This window comes from Brassica oleracea, chromosome C4 (genome assembly GCF_000695525.1).
Source record: "Brassica oleracea var. oleracea cultivar TO1000 chromosome C4, BOL, whole genome shotgun sequence".
Lineage (NCBI taxonomy): Eukaryota > Viridiplantae > Streptophyta > Magnoliopsida > Brassicales > Brassicaceae > Brassica > Brassica oleracea.
The window spans coordinates 9,513,239-9,536,702 of record NC_027751.1 but is presented as its reverse complement, the minus strand read 5'-3'; the positions used below and the strand labels follow the sequence as shown (position 1 = coordinate 9,536,702).

Genomic DNA, 23,464 nt, shown 5'->3' with positions numbered 1-23,464 from the left:
GATGACAAATGTAGAGCACATCTATAATAAATGCAGTTAATATAACTATCATATTTATGATCTGTGCAGATTTATTATTATACTTGGTCTAACTATTCATATTCATATATATTTATTATTATATTTTAACTAAATTTTCATACCTTATCTAAGTTAAAAATGGTTTAATACATAAATATCTGATTGGTAAAACTTAATTATATAATTTCTAAATTATAAAAATAGAATAATATATTCTAACATTAATTCACACCAAATTTTTGACACATTACTTTTCATGTATGGTTAATGAATCTCGTACATATTATTCTTACGAAGAACAAAAAATAAAATAAAATTATGTAAATTCAGACAAAGAAATGGCGGGTACATTGAAACACCAATTTCACAATACACATGCTCAATCGTAATTTTTCTTCAGATATTCTATTACAATAAGATTTGAAGAACATAACGAATCTATAACGAACAAATGTAACATCTAATAAAACCTGAATAGATTTATGCAAACAATGTTAAACGAGGAAAAACGAAAACAACAACAACATCTAATTATCTAATTCTTCGCTCTTTCACATATCCTTATGAAATTGAAATGTGAGACCATATTTTAGTTATACTAAACTTTGAATGATGACAAATGTAGAGCATATCTATAATAAATGCAATTAGTATAACTATCATGTTTATGATCAGTATAGATTTATTATTATCTTTTGACTAACTTTTCATATTCGCATATATTTATTAGTATACTTTGACTAAATTTTCATACCTTTTAAAATTTCAAAAATGGTTTTATACATAAATCTATGATTGGTAAAACTTAATTATATAATTTTCAAATTTTTATGAAATGAAAAAACATCTCACAATAAACACCAAATTTTTGACGCATTTACTTTTCCTCGTACATATTACGATTTTCTATTATTTTTACTGTAAAAACATAAAAAATAAAAGTTTGTAAATTGAGACAAAGAAATGTCGGGCATATTAAATTACCAATTTCACAGTAAACTTACTCAAGCGTAAATTGTTTTTCAAATATCTGACTACAATAGGACGTAAAAACATAAAGAATCTATATCGAATAAATATAACATCTAATAAAACCTGAATAGGTTTATGAAAACAATGTTTAACGAGGAGAAACGAAAACAACAACAAAATCTAATTTATTATCTCTTTTACAAATCCTTATGCAACTGAAATATGAGACCATATTTTAGTTATACTAAATTACGAATGATGACAAGTATAGAACATATCTATAATAAATGCAGTTAGTATAATTATCATATTTGAGATCTGTATAAATTCATTATAATGTTTTGAATATCTATTCATATTTATGTACATTTATTATTATACCTTGACTAAATTTTGTACCTTTTAAATTCTTTAAAATGTTTAATACGTAAATCTCGGACTGAAAAATAGTATAATTTTCAGCTTTTTCTGAATAGAAAAAAATATTATCACATTAAATTACACCAAATTTGATGATTTTTTATCGCGTGTGATTCATGAATTTTGCACTTGTTACTATATTCTAATCTTTGTATGAAAATGTAAAAATAAAATACGTGAGAAAACCGATAAATAAATGTCTAGCATGTTGAAACACCAACCAATTTCATACTAAACATTAAATCATGTATATATTGTTCTTCAGATATTCGATTACAATAGGACTTGACGAATATAGCAGATATTAAACCAATAATTATAACATCCAATAATACATGAATAAGTTTATGAAACCCAATGTCAAATGATGGTAAAGAAAACAACAACATAGATATATGTAGCCATGATTTTTAGTTAGCCACAAGCAGCATTCACAAATCTTAGCTTCCAAAACGAAAATATAGGTTACGAAATAAAATTTAGCTAATATTTATTTTAAATAGGATTAAATAGAGCTTCATGAGCTTAGGTTGAGGAGGCGGGAGAGTCCGAGGCTCGAGGAGAAGTCAACGGAAAGAGAATGAGAAGTTGAGGCTTCGGATTAGTCGGAGTCGACGACGGCGACGGGTGCAAGTAAAACCCTTTCTCTCTTATCTCTCTCTCCTCCACGTCCGAGTCATGTTTCAGATCGTACTCTCCGGACTCGGAAGCGCTCGGGCTGGGTGTAACAGACCCAAACGGGTCATGAAGGAGAGGAGTGTCAGGGCTGGTGAGAACGAGAGAAGGAACGTTCCCGGTTAACCCGGAACTTACCGGGTTGATCTTGAGTTGTTGGTTGCGGCGTTCGTAGATGGTGGTGGAAGAAGAAGAAGAGTGGTTCTTGGTTGGGACGGTTCTGAGTGGAGGAAGTGAGTACCTCAGGGGCGGGGCGGGTTGGTGGGTTGGGTTAGGATTCATGGAGGGTCCGGTGAGCATCCGGACGATTTGTCTGTAGGAAGAAGAGTTGGCGCAGAAGACAGTGGCGGTTTCGGATCTAGTGATATAGGGTCGGTTTGCAGTGGTGATTCTGGTGATGGTCATCATGCCGCTGGTTTGTGAGTCATCTTTGTTTCTTGGCGAGTTCTTCATTGGAGGAGGCGTTGGGAGAAAGAGTTTTAGTGTTTACACTTTTCACTAAGGTTATTGTGAATAGAACATGGAAAGGTGATACATATTTATACTAGTGGAAGAGAAACTTGTCAAGAGTTATCGTTCACACAAAGTTCAATTAGCGGGATGAGGTGTATTTTGTAAAATATAAGGCAGTTATCAAAAGTAAAAAGTAATTTTTGTTTGTTTCTTCGACTTTTTAGAATACCATAAATGTTATAATTTTGGTTTGACTTATGGTCCAATATCTTAAGTAGATATGCATTTTTCTTTTAATTAATTATTATTATTCAATTTAAATGTGTATGCATTTGCTAGTTTTAATACTGATTGAAGTTTTTAAACATTTCGTTTTATTTTAGTAATTATTAATGTATTTTTTGTTAAAAATATTTAGACCAAACTAACAATTGAACGGGTATCCGGATATTCAAAATGGTATATATATTTAAAATATTAATAATATTTAATTTTGAAAATAACCAATCTTCTAAAATTTGATTAACTTAATATTTTACTTTATAATTAAAATTAATTGATAAATAATACTGTAATAACTGAATTACAAGTATTTAAATATTTTATCTAAAATATATAAATTATGTAAAATTATTTGATTAATTGGTTATATTGAGCTGTAATCGAATTGAATTTTTTGGATATTAGACCGTTAGAGATATTGCTTTCTGAACTAAGCCGAACCGAATAAATTTTTGTGGATTTCAAATGATTTTGACTTCTGAGTCTACTAAAAATAAATGGTTCCAACTGGTTAAAAGTGCTCACGTCGAACTTTTTTTTTGTGGAGTAGCTGCGTACCTACAGACTTTTTCAATATCACTTTCCATTCTCGTGACGATTTTCTTAGACATGCAAATTTCCGAAAACTGTACAAATCATCTACCTTTTAAGACAACTGGTGCAATTCAATATCTATGAAAGATCTTGTGATAGTTAGTCAACACAAAATCTAATTTCTGACTACTTAAGAATTAAGATAGAAGTGCATCTTGATATATTGATTACATCGTAGATAAGTTTTAACACCTTCCTCTAAATTGACAAAGAATATGATAAGGAGCCAGCCTGGACAGTAATCTTTTCTTTTCTTTTTTTTTTTGGTCGACAATCTTTTCTTTCTTTAATATCCGTAATCTTTTGGTCAACTAGAATCATATATTAAATCAAATTTGGCTTGCATTCTATAATTCCGTAGATTCCAGCAGGACTCACGATCGAATGTGACTTAGCAAGAGTCATATGTTTGGGCTTTAGCAAATTAAATCAGGACACTTTTCTTTTTATTGATGTTATGGACCAGCAGAGGTCGTGTTTGATTCACATGGAGTACGGTTCAAATATAGTCACATTTTTTATTGCACTAACCAAAACTATAATATATGTTTATATAAAAGAAATAATAAACAATAAAAATATGCAATGAAATTTTCTTAACACAATCCATATAATCTAAGAACATCTTTAACCCATTGCAATTTTAGATTCTCTAATAACATTTAGAAACAAAATTACTTTAACTCATTTTTTTTCTCTAAAATACATTTTATTATTTCTTTTTATAGTTAGACTATCTCTAATATATTTTGTTATTTATTTTTTAAAAAATAGCAAAATCTATAATAGAAATGAGATTTGCAAGTAGGACCAAAGAATTTTGCATAAACTCTATAATTCACATTTATGCATGTAGTCATGTATGAATCATATATATATATTTAATTACTTTTTATTATATATGTTTAATTATGCTTTATAAAGTAATTAAGACATATATTAAACATATTGAAACATAACTTAAAATAATAAAACAGAAATATGGACGGTTAGACCAGCCACTTAAACACAAAGCATAATACTAAAACGAGAAAAAGAAACAAGAAAATATGATTGAAACTTTATTTATTAAAAACTTACTTAAAAAGAGATTGTAGCAATGTTCTCGATTACAAGGACGGGAGAGAATGAAAGAGAGGATAAGAATGAAAGAGTAGGAGAATGAGAGAACGAAAACTTGGTTTACAACTGAAGCCGAGACTCCTTTATATAGGAGTTTACAAGAGTGCAATTATGCAAAAAATAAAAATAAAAGTGGCATATATGGATAACTCCACTAGCAGAAGCTTGCTCCATTAAGCTCCATAATTGTGGAAAATATTCGTAACAATGTAACCGTATCTGACAGAGTTGCAACAAAGATACGTTTTGGATTTTGAGGAGATTTGCATTTCTTGGGGAGAGAGATTTAAACTCCACTGTTGCCAAAAATTTCTTCATCGATATCTGGCACTTGGAACACTGCATCACTCTCTGAAGTACGAGAGATTTGACCTGACATTGACGGTAGAAATTGTAAGGAAATAGCCTTAATTTCTTCTTCAGATTTTGCACCTGCCAACATTGCTAACATTTTTGATTTTTGAGCCAAGAAAAAGGTTGTCTCTGGTGTTTGATTTTGTGTTTGGTTAAGTGTTTGGATTTTTGAGTTTTTTTCTTTTATCCAGGTAAAAATATTTGATGGGAAAAGGTTTGAGGGAATTTTGTATTTATCCCACCACTTGACTCTGGAATTTCTTTGGATAACATGAATTGGATCAAAAGTAAATTCAAGGGTCCATGAAAATACCCAAGGAAAGTGAAATTTTCAGTGGAAGAGGGCTAGTGGGGGAAATTTTTTTTCTTCTTCAGACGGAATGAAATTTGTCTTGAAGATTTGGAATGATTTTTGGATATTGAAATATTTCTATGACAGAACCAAAGTAGTTCCACCATGGTATGAACCAGTAGGGAGATTTGGATAAGTTACAGGTGGTGTCAAAGAAGATCAACCACTTGTGTTTGTGTTTAGGAGATTGGATAAAAAAGAATTGTACCATGCTTGGCAATAATCCCAATAGTTAAAGGGGACATTATAACAAGAGAGATTTTTAAGATCTTCTGGAAAATTTAGATTGTCGTTAAGATCATATTCCCAATCAAATGGCGCAATGATTTTATGGATTTTGAAGGTGGAATAAGCAGCATCAATGTGGTTTTCGTTTAGATAAAAAAGTTTGAAGGACACGGAATCTGTAATTTCCAAAATGGTTTGAAAGAATAACACAGTTTTGCCAAAATATTTTTCGATTGTTAAAAATGGATCATTGTTTACAAAAAATCCCTTTTTGATATTTATAATATTTTGGTATGTGTGTTTTTCAAAATACTCCGATGGAGCGGTTTGGGAAATCTCCTTCAAAATAATTTGTGAATTATTTGAAGGTTTTGAAACAACTTTTGAGTTCTGGTTTTCTCTTGAAATCATATTTTAAGAGACCTCGTTATATTTTGAAATAGATTGAGAAGGAAGGTTTTTGGAAGATTCTCCTGACTCTTGCTTTGAAAAACTAAGCTCGAAAGCTTTTTGCAACTGTAACATATGATTCATGATAGCTTCTGGAGATTGGAGAGATTTTGGGGTGTTTGGTATTTCTTCCTTTTTAGCACTCTTTTTTGTTACTGAGATCCATGGTTATGTTTTTGGGTGAGTGTTTGTAGGTTCGGGTTTTTCTGAGATTGGTTCCAGGAAAATTCTCTTGCCTTTGTCAATCATCTTCTTCGGAGGCATTGTACCTGTTTTGGAGAAATTCTCGTGTCAAGAAATCTGAGACAGAGTTTGAATCTCCTTTTATAAATTCAATTTCAAAATCAAAAATACTCAAAATCGCTTGCCATCGCGCAAAATTTTGTTTTGATGCAAGGTTTTTCACATCCTTTTGTAAAATATCCTTAGCACTTTTGTAGTCAATTCTTAAAAGAAATTTTTTATTTAAAAGATCGCTTTGAAATTTTTGAATACACAAAACTATACACAAGATTTCTTTTTGATAGTAGAATAGTTCTTTTGAGTATCGTTCCAGTGTGATGATGTAAATTGCACACTACTTTCGTGACCATCTAACTTCTTTTGTTTAAGAATACCCCCATATCCTATATCAGAAGCGTCTGTTTCTACGATTTTTTCTAAATCCGGATCTGCTATGTGCAGACATGGGATTTCTAAGACCTGTTTTTTAATGCTTTGAACTATTTCAGTATGTTCTTTTCTCCAAGGAACTGGATTTTTCTTTAGACGATTGTGCAAAGGTTTAGCTATTCTATTAATATTAGGACAGAAATCTAAAACATAATTGAGACTTCCAAGGAACCTTTATAATTGAGTTTTATCAATAATTTTATCTGGAAATTTATTTGCAAATTCTAAAGATCTTTCAATAGGGGTTATCATACCTTCTGATATGTAATGACCTAAAAATCTGATCTTAGTTTGAAATAGAGACATTTCTGTTTTGGAAACAACAAAACCATTTTTCTCGCAACGTAATAAAATGTTTTGAGATTTTTGAAATGTTCATCAATAGAATGTGAAAATATTAGTACATCATCAATGTAGACAATGCAAATTTTTAAATAATCAGAGAATATATCATTCATGATTCTTTGAAACTCAGAAGGTGCATTTTTAAAACCAAATGGCATTACATTCCATTGGTACTGACCAAAAGAGACTGTAAATGCTGTTTTATAACGATCATTTTCAGATATCTGAATTTGCCAAAATCCTTATTTTAGATCAAACTTTGTGAATATGTGGGCTGAGTAAAGTCTTTGAAGTAAATCTTTTTTATTTGGTATTGGATATCTAATTCATTTTAAAGCAGTGTTTAAAGGTTTGTAATTAATTACTAATCTTGGGGTTCTTCTTTAAATTTCAGAATTTTTATTTACATAAAAAGCAGCACAAGACCAAGGAGATCTTGATTTCGAAATTAATCCTTTTTCTAGAAGATCCGAAATTTCTTTTCTACAATGTTTTTCTAATTCTGAGTTCATTTGAATTGGACGAGCTTTTGTGGGAATCTCCTTCTCAAGAAAATTTTCATCATAAGGTAAATCAACAATATGTTGTTTTCAATTCCAAAAAGCAGTTGGTAAATCTGAACAAATTTCTTTCTCAAATAATTTATTTAAGTTTGAATTTTTTTTCTTTTATATCTTTTGAATTTAAGGTTTCTAAGGTCTTTTGAAGTAAAACTTCTGATTTTAAATGTTCTAGGTGGAAGGTTTTACTATGGATTAAATAGTTTAGAAAGTTTTCTTGTATAGAAAAAGCTTTTATTAAGTTTAGACTTCACTTTTTTGGTGTTTCGAGAAATTTAAAAGATAATTTTATATTTTGATTTTTAAAGGAAATTTCATCATCCATAACTTTATATGGTGTGATCAAATTAATAAATGGTGTTCCTAAAATAACTTTTGATATATATCATCTGTGAGAACAAATGCAGCTTTAATGAGGATATTTTCTTTTAATATTGAAGCTTCTGCTTTAGATGTTATACGAAGTTTAGAGTTATTTGCAGCAGATATTTTTCTTTAGTTTCTAGATGAAAACATTTTGGAACAAGCCCAGACTTGATGCAATTAAGATCTGCACCAGTGTCGAACAAAACAATTGTATCAATTTTGTAATTTTCAGAAAAAAACAATGGTAACTCTAATTTTATATTTTCGAGAAGTTATTTCTGGTAGAACGAAAAGGAAATCATTTGGGGCCATATCTAGAGATTGAATTTGTTCCTTGGATTTTCATCTTTATTATTTAATCAATCATTTTCTTGTTCTTCCGAACTAGAATCATGATGATCTTTGATAGAAGATATAATCGAGTGAAAATATTCAGAATCTTGTTTTTTGTTTTTCTTTGAGGATTTTTAGATCATTTTTTACTTCTTTGATTTCTATCCTAAGATCTTGTATTGTTGTTTTCGAGGTGTCTTTCTTTATTTTGTTGAGAATGGTGGTGAGATCATAAGATGATTTGGAGGCGAATTATCTATGTTTTTAACATCTTTTTCATTTAAAGAGGAAATGGTTTTCTCAAGAAATTTCTGTTTTAGGCTTGGATCAGAAATGGAATTTAATATTTCAAGTTGTAATTTTTGATCTTTAGTGAGGACATGGATATTCTTTTCATTTGACTCTGAACTAGATGATGACCTATTTAGTTCATCAACCTGAAGGGATTTTTCAAAAGCCATGGATGAGTCAGAGTCATATGATGATGAAGAACCATCTAGTAGGAGATTAGATATTTTACTTGAAATTTCTTCTCCGAGGTTTAGTTCCTGGATTTTGCGATTAAAACGACAAAATTTTGAAGTGTGACCTTTCTTATTGCATTTGAAGAATGTAAGATTTTTATAGAAAGGTTTTTTGGCTGGGGTTTCCTTTGAAGGAAATTTGTTTTGGGGTTTTTTCCATGAATTCTCACGTCTTCTAAAACTCTTATAGTTTCTGGAATGTTTTCTAAGCTTATTTTTAGAATAGTAGTGGTTGTTGCGATCTCCTACACAAGATTTGCTACCATGATTGGGGTCTATTTCAAATTGTTTACAGAATGATCCTAATTCTACTTTCGTTTTTTTGAGTTCCCATTTAAGATGTTTCTGGAGTTTCAGGTCTTGGCATATCCTAAGACCTTCTTGTTGAACAATACTGATCAACTCTCCATAAGTGAAATCATCATAATCTATTATTTGGGTTCCCATGGAATCTCTAATTTTCTTTCTAACTTTGTCTCCTAAGAGAGTAGGAAGGCCTGCTAGGAATTTTTCTTTCCAAAAAGGTTGGTTAAAATCCTAACGGAGTAAGACTCTAGTAAGAAATGTATTTTTGTACCATTGGAAATCACTTAGTTTTTTGCATTTAAGATTTGAAAGGAGTTCAACATTTTCATCTCTAAGGACCGAGGAATCTCCAATAAAATGCAAGGTTATGGCTATGACTAAAGTAGCAACAGCATCTTGTTGAGGATTTCCAAGGTTATCTAGGATTGGCACATTATCTTCATCCATTTTAATTGAATCGAGGATTTCTGTTCGTTGCTGATTGGTTAGGTAATTATCCCACCATCCTTTAAGCTGTCCCGAAAAAACAGCTATGAGGAGTTCAGCTACGGTTTTATCTTCATTTCCTATTTGGGTTCTATAGGCGTTTACGGCCATTGTCATTTTTTGGAAGAAACTTAAAATATTATATTCAGATATACCATCAATATTCCAGTCATAGACTGATGATGAGTTAAACCTAGATTGCTCTATTTGTTGGATATGTCCTAGATCAGGGGCTGAGATTAATTGACGATCTTGATGGTTTTGCCAATCAAGACAGTTTATTTTTGGGACAGAATTTTGATCAGAGCATTCACTAATGTCTGAATCATTGGCTAGAGTGTTTATTTGGATTTTGGAAGTAGGAGTGTCGGGGATATTAGAAATATGTGGCATGCTACTATCTCCTATTTCAGCTTTACTTAATTGACTTTGGAGAGCACGAATGAATTCTAGGTTTGTGTCTTGGTAAATTTTGACACTTGAATTGGAAATTTGGAAAGGTTTAAACATGGGACTTTTGTTTTTCTTTTCAGAAGGAGAACCATTGGAATGGGGTTTTGATTTTGGATTGATTTCTCAATCCTATCAAGTTGCTTGCTTATTGTACCAAGATTAGTGTATGAAAAATTGTTTTGATCAATGATATTTTTTACATTAGCTTTATCATCTTCTTGAGGTCGTTTAAAAGGAATTGCTTCAATTTGGGTTCCTAACCAATCTAGTTTTATCCCTTGGGGAGGAGGATGGTTGGAGCGAATAATTTTACCATTAGCAAGATTTTCCCATTCAGGAGTTTTATTGCGACTAGTTATTGGATTCACTGTTTTAGAAAAAGGGAAATTATATTGTTCTTAGAAGCATAATTTTCAAACCAATTAAAAAATAAAATTGGTACCTTATGTGTTTGGAGATAATCGTAAAATTCATTATGAATGTTATTTTTTTCTTTGAAAAAGTTCTTGAAGAACCAAAGCCTTTTTTTGACTATTATTTTCAGAGTAAAAATCATCTCTTAAAAACTCTTTGTCAATTGAAAATTCTTTTTCTAAAACATTTAATTCATTTAACATGTTATCTGTAATGGCTGAAAAAGTTGGACTTGTTGGCTCAGATTTTGTAACAAAATCATTTTGTGAAAGATCGTTTTCCGCAGAGTAAACAGGTTTAGGAATTTGTGACTGAAAGTTAACATTTCTTAAAACAGAATTTGGAATATCCGAGGTTGAAAACCGGGGATGGAACTTCATATTCTTTTCTTCTCTAGAAAAATCATAACCTAGTTGTGAGACTCTTCCTAAATCAATAGTTTCTGGATTAGAAGAAGGTTCACACATGTTAGAAGGAGATCCACACAAATATTCATCAATCCTATCTTGGTTATTTATGATAAATGACAGTTTTACTTTTCCATCACGAAATTGCTCAATATGTTTTAAACGTGTATTTGGTTCTATAGATTCTTAGGGTGCAGGGAGTTTTGGTTGGACAGCTCCTTAGAGGACCCATTCGCCAGGAAGATTTATATCTTTACATTGGATGGATCTCGGAATAATGGAGGTGGATCTTGAAAGATCAGTTTGAAGCAACAGGGTCTCCCCTTTTTTGCTAGAAAGTTTTACTTTTGAAGAAAAAGCACTTGTCATAGCTTTGTAATGAACTCTAAAGATCAAAGCAATTGGAATTGATCCTTCAATCATTTCATAGTTGTGTGTTTTAACTTGTAACACCAAAGATTTTAAAATATTTTTGTCATTTAGAGAAACAGTAAAGTTTGGATAGCAATCAAATGAAATTGGTTCAGTACATAACTAGATTCAACCGAGCTTAACAAAGAATCTTCAAATACTTTAAATCGTGTGTCTCTTAAAATAGCTAATATTGAAGTATTTAACCGTTCTTTAGAAAGATGTTTTTTACCGACTTGAATCAAGCCAACATGAATATATTTAAAGTTTTTTTCTCTATGCCTTTGTAAAGCGTTTTCAGAAAATAAATGAATCGTCTCAAAAGGTTTTGTAAGTTGAATATCACGTTCCTTAGTTTTAATAGAAAATTTTTTTCTTAGAAAATTCATTTTCGAGATTTGGTAAATTTGATCTTTATGAACTCTTGGGATCTCCCAATTATCAACTGATCCTTGGAAATCATCTATAGTTGTTTCTTGACTAGTTACTATCTTTTTTGAATCTTTTATAGCTTTGTTTTCTGATCTGGAAGAAGAAGAGGCGGATTGGGATTTGTATGATGAAGATCTAAAATATGATTCCATTTTGATAATAAAGGTGAAAATCTAAGACTCCTTAAAATCCTGTCTAGAGAGAGGTTTTGTTTTCCCAACACCTACGGGACTTAGGACCTTGTCTAGACCGGCGAAAACACTCAGAAGGACTAGGATTTAATCCTATTAGAACCAAAAACAACCTAAATCAGTAGATCACCAACACCCAAAAACTTTAGACTCCTACTCAACCATGGCTCTGATATATATCTATTTGTTTATTTATCAAAAGTAGGACCAAAGAATTGGTATCACAGTTGATACAATATGTCCATAAAAATGTATTAACAATTTATACTAATGAAAACAGAAGTAATTAGTAAGCTAACACCCATCAAATGTAAATCCATCCAAATCAGCTTATAATTCAAGTACAAATGTGTTAAGCGTAGAAACAAACCAAAGTTATTATTGTCATATTGGTTAGGAACCTAGATCGAAGTTTTGAAAATTGAAACAATAGCTAATAACACAAAAAAGCCTAACAAAAATGCTTTTTTTTCTCATCAAAGACGTTTTAACTCCACAAGGTGATGATGTCCACTAAACTACAATGAAATGATTCAAACATCGAATTTTAACAATTAGTGATTTCATAATGTGATAATTTCCATCAAGTACAACATCATACCAGTCAATTTTTTTCCGTCTGAGACCTTATGATTGAGTGGTAAAGACATACATATAGAACACCAACATGTTTCAGATTCAGTCTATCTAATGTGCGAAACTAAATCACACAATTATAAGTTTCTGTTTTTGACTCATTTGTATATTCGAAAACGATTTATTCATAGATTACACTTTCCCTTAAAGATTAATCTGGACGTCTCCGTCAACTTAGAATACTCCAGATTATTTTAAAAAAAAAATCTCAAAAAATTATTTCAAAGGAAGCATTCACTCTTATCAATAACAATCACTGTACACCAGATTTCTGTTGATTTTAGATGTTTTCTATGTTTTTATATATATTCTCTTTCGAAGAGAAGTTATTTCAAATATCATAAATTATATACCATTTTTAAAATAAATTCAGTCAAAAATGCCCTAACATTTAAGTTTAGGGTTTAATATTTAGAAGGTGGAGTTGGTTTATAAACTTCTATAAATAATTTTTAAATATTTATAAATGATTTTGAACGGTTTGTTTAGTCTTTTAAATCACAAATTTAAAATATTTATAAAATAGTTATCTTTTGAACGTAAATTTCAAAATTGTATCAAATTTTTGGTAAAATTAAAATTTTCCTCTTTTCGATTCCATTTCGCCTTTTGTTCAAAAAAATTATTACTATAAGTTGATATCAGACGTTTTAAAAGGGATATACATTTCTTTTTGTATTATATGTTTATGGTCATAAAATCAATCTCTTTACTTTATATAATACTTTAGGTCAAGCAAGCTGTAATCACAAGTCATAACAACTGAACTTCATATATATGATATGAACCTTTTAGGCAAGAAAAATATTTTTTTTTCTAGCAAAATGGTAGAGTGATTTTGTTTTCCATATTTTGGGCCAACTCGTCAGCCCAAGTAACAGTGATTTTCTTACAAACATATTTTGTAGAATATGTTTGTAGAATCAGAGGCTTTATGCAAGTTTTGTAAACTTTAGGAGAAGACAAGTCAATTAGAGTGTGTCCAATACACATAAAGTATCTCAACATTTAGAAAAAAAGAGAGATTTAGGTAAATATACCTAATAGCTGTCAAAATTTGCATACTACCCTTGGTCAATCCTAAAAGTCTGTACCAATACATGCACTTTGTAGTTTGTACCAATACATGACGATTATGCCCTCCTCGCTGAGTGAAAAAATGGAGAAGTACATGGACATGAAAACTGACAGCTGTCGTTTAAGATATAGGTTCGGATCTTGTAGGTCTATGAATGGATAGGTTAACTGTAAGCCACACAATTTTTCTTTTAATATTTTTTTTTCAAATAATTTTTCTTTCTTTATTAGTTTCTTCTTCACCATTTCATCTCTTACATATCTTCACTATATTGCAATATTTTTTTAAAAAATCATGTGTTCTGGTGATAGATGAAGAGAACAAAATTTGGAACTTAGGGTCTGACTGGTTTTTCCGCTACCACCCGTAAACGCAGCTTTTGCGGTTGGTAACAGTTGATAGTGTTTCGAAACAATTATACAAACCGCTACAAATCGTTTCAAACCGTTCCGAACCTATTAAAATCAAAAGCTGGTTCCAGCTAGCGTTTGCGGTTGCGGACGGTTACGGGACCGCAAACGCTAGCGGGAGGATAATTTTTTACTATTTTTCAAAAAACCATATAAATACAAAAATAAAAATATTCAATAAAAATTTTAAATCAGAATTATAAAAATACTAAAATATATCTATTATATTTTAATTAATATTATAAAATTTTAAAATAAAAATATTTTCTATAATTTTTAAAAATTTAAAACTATAACTTTCTAAATATGATTTTCATATTTATTATAATATTATATTTTTGATATTTTTATAATTATATAAAATGTAAATATTGTTAATTTATTATTTAACCACTGTTTTATTTGGTAGTTAACCAGTCATAAGTATCCCGCAAACGCACCAATTTCTAACCGCATAACCAATTATACAAATCTCTTTAGACCACCAGCATCCGCAAACTCTCGCAACCGCAACCGCAACCGCTGCGTTTGAACCAGTCAGGCCTTTAAGAGAAGAAAGAGGCAAACAAAGACGGGGACATAAATGCTTCATTTAATAGTTAAAAAGACCCTAATACCCTAGATATATAAAAAATAAATAAAAAATAAATAAATTTTTTTTGAAAAAATAATGTTTTTTCATAGTTTTAGATTATATGTTTTCAAATTCAAATTTTTTTATAATTTTTTGTCTCAAAAAAGGTAAAAGATATAAATGATTGGAAATATTAAATCGATATATACATTTGTTCATTTTTATGAACTACAACAAAAATTATCAACTAATAAGGAAATATGCCAACTGTTTACCTACAACATGATTGACATCGAACAGCAAATAAGGACATGTACCAGTTATATAAAATTTATATTTGTTATTATAAACCAATTTATGGTATCAAACTTTTTATCAGCTAACAAAATATATATCAGATAATAAATTATTTATCTTTATATTTGTTATTATAAACCAATTTGTGGTATCAAATTCTTTATCAGCTAACAAAATATATATCCGATAATAAATTATTTATCAGATAACATGTCATGTATCAAACAACGTATCCAATAACAAATCATGTGCCAACCATTTATCAGCTAACAACTTCGTATATCAGCTAACAAATTATATATCAAACACTTATCATCTAACAAGCCTTTTATCAAACAATGTATCAACCAACTAACCATGTATCAAATAATTTATCAGCTAACAAATCATGTATGTACTAACGTTAGTTATTTACAAACTTTTACCAGCTATTTATCAGTTATTAACAATTTGATTGTAACTGCTAACAAAACATGAATGTCAAAGGAAATATTAAAGCAAGGTTCCGCTAAAAATAAATAATATCGGGTAACTAAGCAGATAGCGGGGAATATAAATGTTATTTAAATCGAACAAACCCCAAACAAGTTCATCTTTTCTCCAGTTTTGGCTTGGTCAAGCTGGTCGGTTTTTTTTTCTCACACGAAAGAATTTCAGAGGGATCATGTTGGAACTCATCTTAAAGGAGAGAAATTCCGGTAAGGCGGTGGATTCTAGATGAGTGATAAACAACCGATTCTTCAATTATTTTTAGAGTTCTCTGATTCAAAGGTAGTGATATTTGTGAATGATAGATGAAATAGATGGTGAAGATTCAGAAAAAAAATGATGAAAAATTAGTAGAGTTGGAACCAATGCTTGTGAGACAATTTTCCTAAATATACTATTTTCAAGTTTTGATCATAAAAATAGACCACAAAGAAGAAAATGACCAAAATATTTCATTTAATAGTTAAAATGACCTTTATACCCTACATATATAAAAAATAAAAAAAATTTTAAAAATAATGTTTTTTCATAGTTTTAGATTATATGTTTTCAAATTCAAAATTTTTTATAAATTTTTTTCGAATTTTTTATTTATTTTTTTTTCAAATTTTCTTTTTGTAATTCGAAAATACTTTTTGAAACTATTTTTCAAATTTTTATTTTCAAATTTTTAATTTTAATATTTATTTTTATTTTATAAAATTTCAAATCTCAGTCTCAAATCTCCACCCGTTCGTTATAAACTTTGGATTAGTTAACCCTATGAAACATTTTGATCACATAAACTTTACCTCTTTAGTAAAAACATTTTGATCATTTTGATCGGATGTACCTTTTTTAGTGCGATATTTCCCGATTCAAAATTCAAAATCAAATTTTAAATTTCACTAGCAAGCAAATATCTATCCCATTTCGTCTCATCGTCTCTCTTAGCTTCTTCTTCACTCGTCTTCTCATCTGCGATGTCTACTACCAGAAAGAGAGCACGGCCAGAGCCTCAATCGCTCAAGAAGCAAGCGCCTGAACGCAAAACTCCAGGACGATTTCGAAGATCTCGATGTTTCCAGGTCCCTTCTCTCATCTCCTTGTGGATGGTGCAGCGATCTGAAAGGAATCATGTCGGCGTTGCAGCAAATCAGAGAGAAAGCAGACGAGGATGGCCGTAAGAAGAAAGAAGAAAGCATCTCCAGGTATCTCTCTTTGCTTACCTGTATCATCTCAGGTTACAGAATATTTAGAAGAATCAAAGTTCGATTCATATGCATTTTATTTGAGCATATTTGTGTTAATTGCGAATAGTCTCAGGATCCTTGTATCGCAAGCAAATTTTATCAATTAGATATAGTCAGATGAACGTAAGGTGTTCGATCATTTTACTCTAGAACTTGATATCGATTGATATATTGTGCATGTGGTTGTGGTGTATGATCGTACATCCCTTAGTACGCAAATGCATGTTTGATAGATATCAAGAACGTTTGATTTCACAGATAGAGAGAACCTTTTAGTTGTTCTCTCTGCTCTGCTCTTTTGTCTTTAGATAGCTAAATCTTGCTTTTAATCCATATGTGCATCTTTCTGGCAGTGTTTCCACTGAGGTGAAGTCAAAGATTGACGAGTTGAAGTCTAAACTCGATAAAGAAAGGTAAACGCTATGTTGCTGAGGATGGATGGATGGATGGATGTTTGACATCTTACATGCTTTGTGAATGCTGATAAATTTCTTGGCTGACAATCTGTAGACAGAACTTTGCCAAAGCACACTTACAAAGAGTTCGAAGGAGGTTTGAGCAAAATGATATCCTAAATTTTGGATTCATTAGAAAGCTTACAGAGAGCTGACCTGATGCTTATTTGCAGTGTGAGAGTCTCTTGAAGGAAGAAGCAGCCAAGTTTGAGCAGATTCATCACAAGTTCATGAAAGAAAAAGCTGATCATCTAGAGGGTCTGAAAGGTCTTCGTTCTATTTCCCCTCTGGTTTTGTCATCTATAACTCTTAAGCTCAGTTAGGACATTCATATTACTGGAACTGACATGTGTTTCTGCTTGGCAGTCACAGTTTCCAAGTTTGAGGAGAACAAGGAGAGGCTCTACATGCGATATGAGCAACTAAGTAAAGCCAATCCTCTTATAAATGAGACCAATGTTGTAAGCTGGCAGCAGTTGCCTGACTTCTACCCGTAAAATAACAATATAGGGAAGAAGGAGAAGACAATGATATCGGACCATGAGAGGTTCTGCACCAAAAAACTTGCCCAATTGGAAGAATCGCTGAAGAAAAAGAAACGTGTAAATAAGTAGCATTACCATTTAGTTGTTATCTCTAAGACATAATCTCTTATATCTTTGTTATATGACTGAACTGTGAATTCTTGTGGGGTGTAGGCTGACAAAACTTTCAGCATATTGAGGAAAACTCTCGGCTCTTTTCTGGAGAATGAAGCTTCTGATGAGGAGTTCCCCCACCTGATGAGTGAAAGATTAACGCCTCTTCACCTGACGCTTAAGAAAAAAAGGTTAAAAACCCTTTAACTTCGATCAGCCGTATATTTTACCAACTATACTAGAAAACACTCTTTTCTGAAGTAGTGTTTGAAGACTTTGAATATGATAGGCATGACCCTTGTTGTCTTCTGTTCTATGTTGGAAGATTCAAATGAAAGATTAATTAATCGTTAGCAGGATCCACCACTAGTTAGCCATCTAACCTTTTACAATGTTAGGTTGATGTTGAGTCATAAAATGAGTACACGTGTTAGTGACATTAAATACTTTTGTCGGGTATCCTCAATTATTGGTCTTTTTTTGGTCAATAATTATTGATAGTCTCAGATGAAAGATTAATTACTTATAGCAAGGTCTTTAATAACTCAAAACACTATCACTTTCTGTCCAAATTTCTTCACATTCTCCTCACATATCAAACACTAGCCATTTTCTACAACTGATATGGGTAACATGTGGGGGATCTTTAAGCCAAGTCATGGAGCATCTAAGCCCCAGATATTGCCTATTCACGATCACATCTTAAAACCTTCATCGTTTTCAGTTGATTGCACTGGTTGCTCTGAAACTAAGAATGATGCAGACGGGTACTTTTGCTTTGAGTGCAACTTCTATGTCCACAAGGAATGTGCGGAGTCGCCCTTAGAGATCAACCACCGTTCTCATTCACACCCTCTCAAGCTCCGCTGGTGCGGGCCACCTGGTTATAGTGATAAACGTTGTTGTTTGTGTGGAGAAACCCTTGGGCTTTTGGTTTACCATTGTTCCACTTGTAACTTTAGTTTAGACACAGCTTGCGCGAGGAAGCACGAGATTCCAAGCATTGACTACCCCAAAGCCCATGAGCATAGGCTTCACCTCTTGGCCAAGCGCGTTTCCTTTCCGTGTGCTTGTGGTGAAGACGTCCCTGGAGCTCCTTACGTGTGTCACCAATGCAACTTCATGATCCATAGAGACTGTCTTTTGCTACCGCGTGTGATATACCTCACACGCCACAAGCACCGGATTTCTCGAAGGTACTTCATTGGCCCTGGTAAGTTTTCTTGTAAAGTTTGTCGTCTTGAGTTGGATTGCATGTATGGAGGATACCGATGCTCCACTTGCCCTGATTATGTCGTCCATCTGAGATGTGCAACAAGAGATGATGTGTGGGATGGAATAGATCATTATGGCAAACCAGAAGAAGAAGAGGAGATCGAAAAGCCATCGGAAGTGGTAGATGACAATTTAATTAAGCATTTCAGTCATGAACATTATCTCAAATTCAAAGAAGGTGGTCTTGTTTGTCATGAAGCTACCCACTGCAGTGCTTGCGCTCTACCGGTCTATTTTTATCCATACTACAAATGTTCGGTTTGTGATTTCGTTCTTCACAAGACCTGCGCTGGTCTTGCCCGGAAGTTAAGACATGAGCTTCACAAACACACACTTACTCTACGACCAAACACTAATCCAGATGAAGAGCATGGGTACAACTTATTCAACTGCACTGCATGTCAGCAGCTCTGCAGTGGCTTCAAGTACGTATGTAGCAAATCTTGCGATGTCCAGATAGATGTACGATGTACTTCAGTTAAGGAGCCATTCAATCATGGAAGCCATCCGCATCATAAGTTATACCTTACCTCCTCAGAAGCCAAGTTTTGTGATGCTTGTGGAGTTAAAACATCCACTGTATTGAACTGCGTTGATTGTGGCTTCGCTTTGGGATATGACTGCGCCACTTTGCCTAATAAGGTGAAGCACAAATGCGACAGACATTTTCTCTCTGTCTGCTACGGAGAAGAGGCGAGTGGGAAGTACTGGTGCGAGGCATGCGAAGGAGAAGTCCACCCGAGTAGAAGATTCTATACATGTGAAGATTGCAGCTCCACTCTTCATATCAAATGCGTGATTGGGGAATTCACATTCTGGAGGCCAGGAACTATGGCCATATCACGTTACGAAGCCGAAGTTATTCCCAATGATTTTCCATCTCGGCCGTATTGTTGTATGTGCCAGCTCCGTTGCGAAGACACAACAGGTATCATATATATATCAGGGAAGTATATATGTTCCTCTACGTGTTTAAAAAAATTTGTTGGCCGCAACATTACACATTCCAAGTCGCCGAGTCTGGAGCAGATGTTGTCCGAGATAAGTTATATTTTTGGATTTGTAACATAGCTAGAAGATTCTGTATTGTGTTTTCTTTAAATGAACTTTGTCTAAGAAGAAATGATTGATATTTCAAAGTAATTTTGTTAGCTAAATTTTTATTTTGTAAAAAAAAGAATGAAAAATACTGAGAGCAGGTTTGATAGTTATAACCACGCTAGGTGTCTTTCTTTTTAGCTATTTTCCAATAAGGTAACGTAGTGAAACATCTGAGTGAAACTGAGAGACCTTCAAATAATTCAAACAAAGAGTTGTCATCTGTGTTTGATCGTTAAGGAACCAGGAAGCATTGCCATTCATCGTTCCAATCCTCACTCACTCTTGCAGCAAAAGTGATGGTCCAATTTAAACTGACATACCAGGTCTAGTTGGTTTAGAGGTCACTGGTCCAATATTCCTTCGGCTCTAGGAGACTAACGGCAGGCCATTGCGGCCAACCGAACTCCTTTAAACTCGGGCCAGGAGACTAACGCCATGCCGTTGCGGCAAACCGAACTCCTTTAAACTTGGGCCAGCAGATATCTATCACCAAACCATTCCCAGGCAAGTTAGGACAACGTCCCATCACCTTATTGTCTCCACTCGGATCACAAGCTTGCGTTACTAAGCTCGACGTTAAGTACTTGTGAACTGAACTTATATATACATGAAGTAAAAAACTTGTTTTATCCGATGTATGACTTATTGTTGTAAAAATTAGAGTGAAATTAAAAATGTACCAGATTAGACCAAATACAAAACCGGTTAAATTCTGGTTTTTCTTCTACATCCGTTTTCTAAACTTGAGAAAGAAAGGTAAGGCTGAGGATCGATGGATGACTGATCTTTCATGCTTTGTGAATCTTGGTTTAGAAACTAAGATTTAAACGGAACCATGCTGATGAATTACGTCATTGGCTTATAAATCTGCAGACAGAACTTTGCCAAAGCACTTTCAAAGAGTTCGAAGGAGGTTTGAGCAAAACGTTATCTGAACTTTCTTAGTCGTTAGCGAGTTCATAGAGAGCTGAATTTGTAGTGTGAGAGTATCTCGAAGGAAGAAGCTGACAAGTTCATGAAAGAAAAAGCTGAATCATCTACAGGGTCTTAAAGGTGTTCATTCTATTTCCCTCTTATTTTGTGTTCTGCTCAGTTAAAAATTGTATACCACAATATCTAAGTGGGACATCCATATTACTGAAACTGACATGTGTTTCTGCTTGGCAGACACCGTTTCCAAGTTTGAGGAGGACAAGGAGAGGATCTATATGCGATATGAGCAACAAAGTAAGCCAACTCCCTTATAATGAGACCATTGTTATAATAGGGAAACACTTCACTCACTTCCAACTGTAAAGTAACATATAGGGAAGAAGGAGAAGACAATGATATCGGAACAGGAGAGGTTCTGCACAGAAAAAACTTATCTTGTTATATGACTGAACCATGAATTCTTGGGGGTGTAGGATTACAAAACTTCCAGTTTATTGAGGAAAACTCTCGTCTCTCTTATGGAGAATGAAGCTTCTGATGAAGAATTCCCACCTGGTGAGTGAAACATTCTCTCACTTGACGCTTAAGAAAAAAAATTCAAAAACGCTTTACCCTTTTAACTTTGATCAGCCGTATATTTTACCAACTATAGCAGAAAAAACACTCTTTTCTGAAGTAGTGAATGTTATAGGCATGACCCTTGTTGCCTTCTATTCTATGTTATAGTTTCAAATGACAGATTAATTACATAAAATATAAGCAGATCTTTGTCAGATATGTTTTCACATCAGGAATCATACACATGGGATCCAATTCGACTCAGAACCATATTAGCTGTAGCTAGAGTTCATCTGACGTGATACGTACGTAGGCTATTTGAGGTGGAAGCCAAATATCTATGAAACTGTAGACGCAAATGCCATTCATCTAGTGGCACACAATGGCATAGAACAACACGTTCTACTCTGAGAATTACTTTTACCTGTCAGTGAGATTACCAGTAACTGATTCACGTTGTTAGTGATCCCACTAGTGAAACATCTGGGTGTCACCACCATTCATCGTTCCAAACCTCACCCATTCTTGCAGCAAAAGTGATGGTCCAATTTAAACCCAGATTCCTTCGGCCGGAGACTAACGCCAGGCCATTGTAGCCCACCGAACTCCATTAAACTTGGGCCAGTAGGTAGATCTCACCAAAACATTCCCATCACCTTATTGTCTCCACTCGGATCATAAGCTTGCGTTGCCAAGCTCGACAACCTTAACTTGTGAACTAAACTTATATATACATGATGTAAAAGCTTGTTTTACCCGATGTGTGACTTTTATTGTTGTAAAAATTTGACTGAAATTAAAAACTGTACCGGATTAGACCAAATACAAAACCGGTCAAGGTCTGGTTTTTCTTCTACATCCGTTTTCTAATACAACGTTGGTAAACCAGAAGTAGAAAGGTCTGATTGTGGTAGATGACAAATTAATTAAGACATGAAGCTATATCAATAAACTAAACTATCCACCGCAGTGCTTCTACCTGTCTATTTTTATCCATACTACAAATGTTCGGTTTGATTTTGTTCTTCACGATACCTACGCTAGTTTTCCCAGGAAGTTAACACATGAGCTACACAAGCACACACGTACAGATGAGGAGCATGGTTATAACTTGTTCCCACTGAATATATAAGCGGCTATGCAGTGGATTCAAGAACGTATGTAGCAAATCTTGCGATGTCCAGATAGATGTACGATGTACTTCATTTAGGGAGAGGCGTTCATCCATGAAAGCCATCCACAGCATCAGTTATTCCTTACCTCCCCAGAAGCCAGGTACTGTGGTGCTTGTGGAGTGAGTGTGTAGCATCCCCGATCCTGGATAGGATCGTCTGGATGGAACATGGTGCGAGTAGACGCACCAGCCAGGTCATACGACCTAAAGACAAGTGTGTCATGGTCCAAAACGTGGTTAAGGGAATCAGATAGCTGGAACTTAACCAAAATAAGGCAGAGGCAAGCTCAAAGGAGCTGGACAAGCAAGCCGGTAGCTGGACGAGGTCCGGGTAAAACTCGATGAAGTGAATGATCAAAATGGATCATGGGAAAACTAAGTCTAGGTCTGGAAATAGACCAAGGGACTTAGAAGGATTGAAGAATATAAAGGAAGCAAGCTAGACGCAGTGTATAACAGCTGGGCGATGCAGTAAGCAAGCTCGACCAGCTAGGTGAAGTGTAGTGCAGCTCGGTGTAACTCACTGAAGTGTAGGTCAGCTCCCTGAGCTGGATTGTCTAGCTCACTCAGCTGGGTCAGCTGGGGATCAGCTCAACTCAGCTGGACTGAGTGTTCAGGTCTCGGGCAGTTGGGCTGGGTCTGGACAGTGGCCGGGCCATATGGGTGACCCGTGTGTGCCGATGGGCTGGTGGGCTCTTGGGATTGAGCCAGGAGCATGGGCAATCCTTGTAGGCTTGTTTTGGACATGTCCAGGAGTGGTTTGACAGTTCCAGGACGTCTGGTAACTGCCA

The 23,464-nt window shown here is 33.5% G+C and overlaps 2 protein-coding genes and 1 pseudogene across 2 annotated transcripts; 2 read left to right on the top strand and 1 right to left on the bottom strand.

Annotated features, from left to right (window-relative positions):
• Positions 1 to 1,938: 1,938 nt before the first annotated feature.
• Positions 1,939 to 2,493, bottom strand: LOC106338058 (VQ motif-containing protein 4-like). Its single transcript, XM_013777118.1, has one exon. The coding sequence runs from the start codon at positions 2,491 to 2,493 to the stop codon at positions 1,939 to 1,941; it is 555 nt and encodes a 184-aa protein (XP_013632572.1).
• A 13,668-nt stretch (positions 2,494 to 16,161) lies between these two features.
• LOC106342845 lies at positions 16,162 to 18,151 on the top strand (annotated as a pseudogene).
• Positions 18,152 to 18,206: 55 nt separating this feature from the next.
• LOC106342844 lies at positions 18,207 to 20,110 on the top strand. The gene has a single exon (XM_013781885.1). The coding sequence runs from the start codon at positions 18,257 to 18,259 to the stop codon at positions 19,976 to 19,978; it is 1,722 nt and encodes a 573-aa protein (XP_013637339.1). The 5' UTR covers positions 18,207 to 18,256; the 3' UTR covers positions 19,979 to 20,110.
• Positions 20,111 to 23,464: the final 3,354 nt, after the last annotated feature.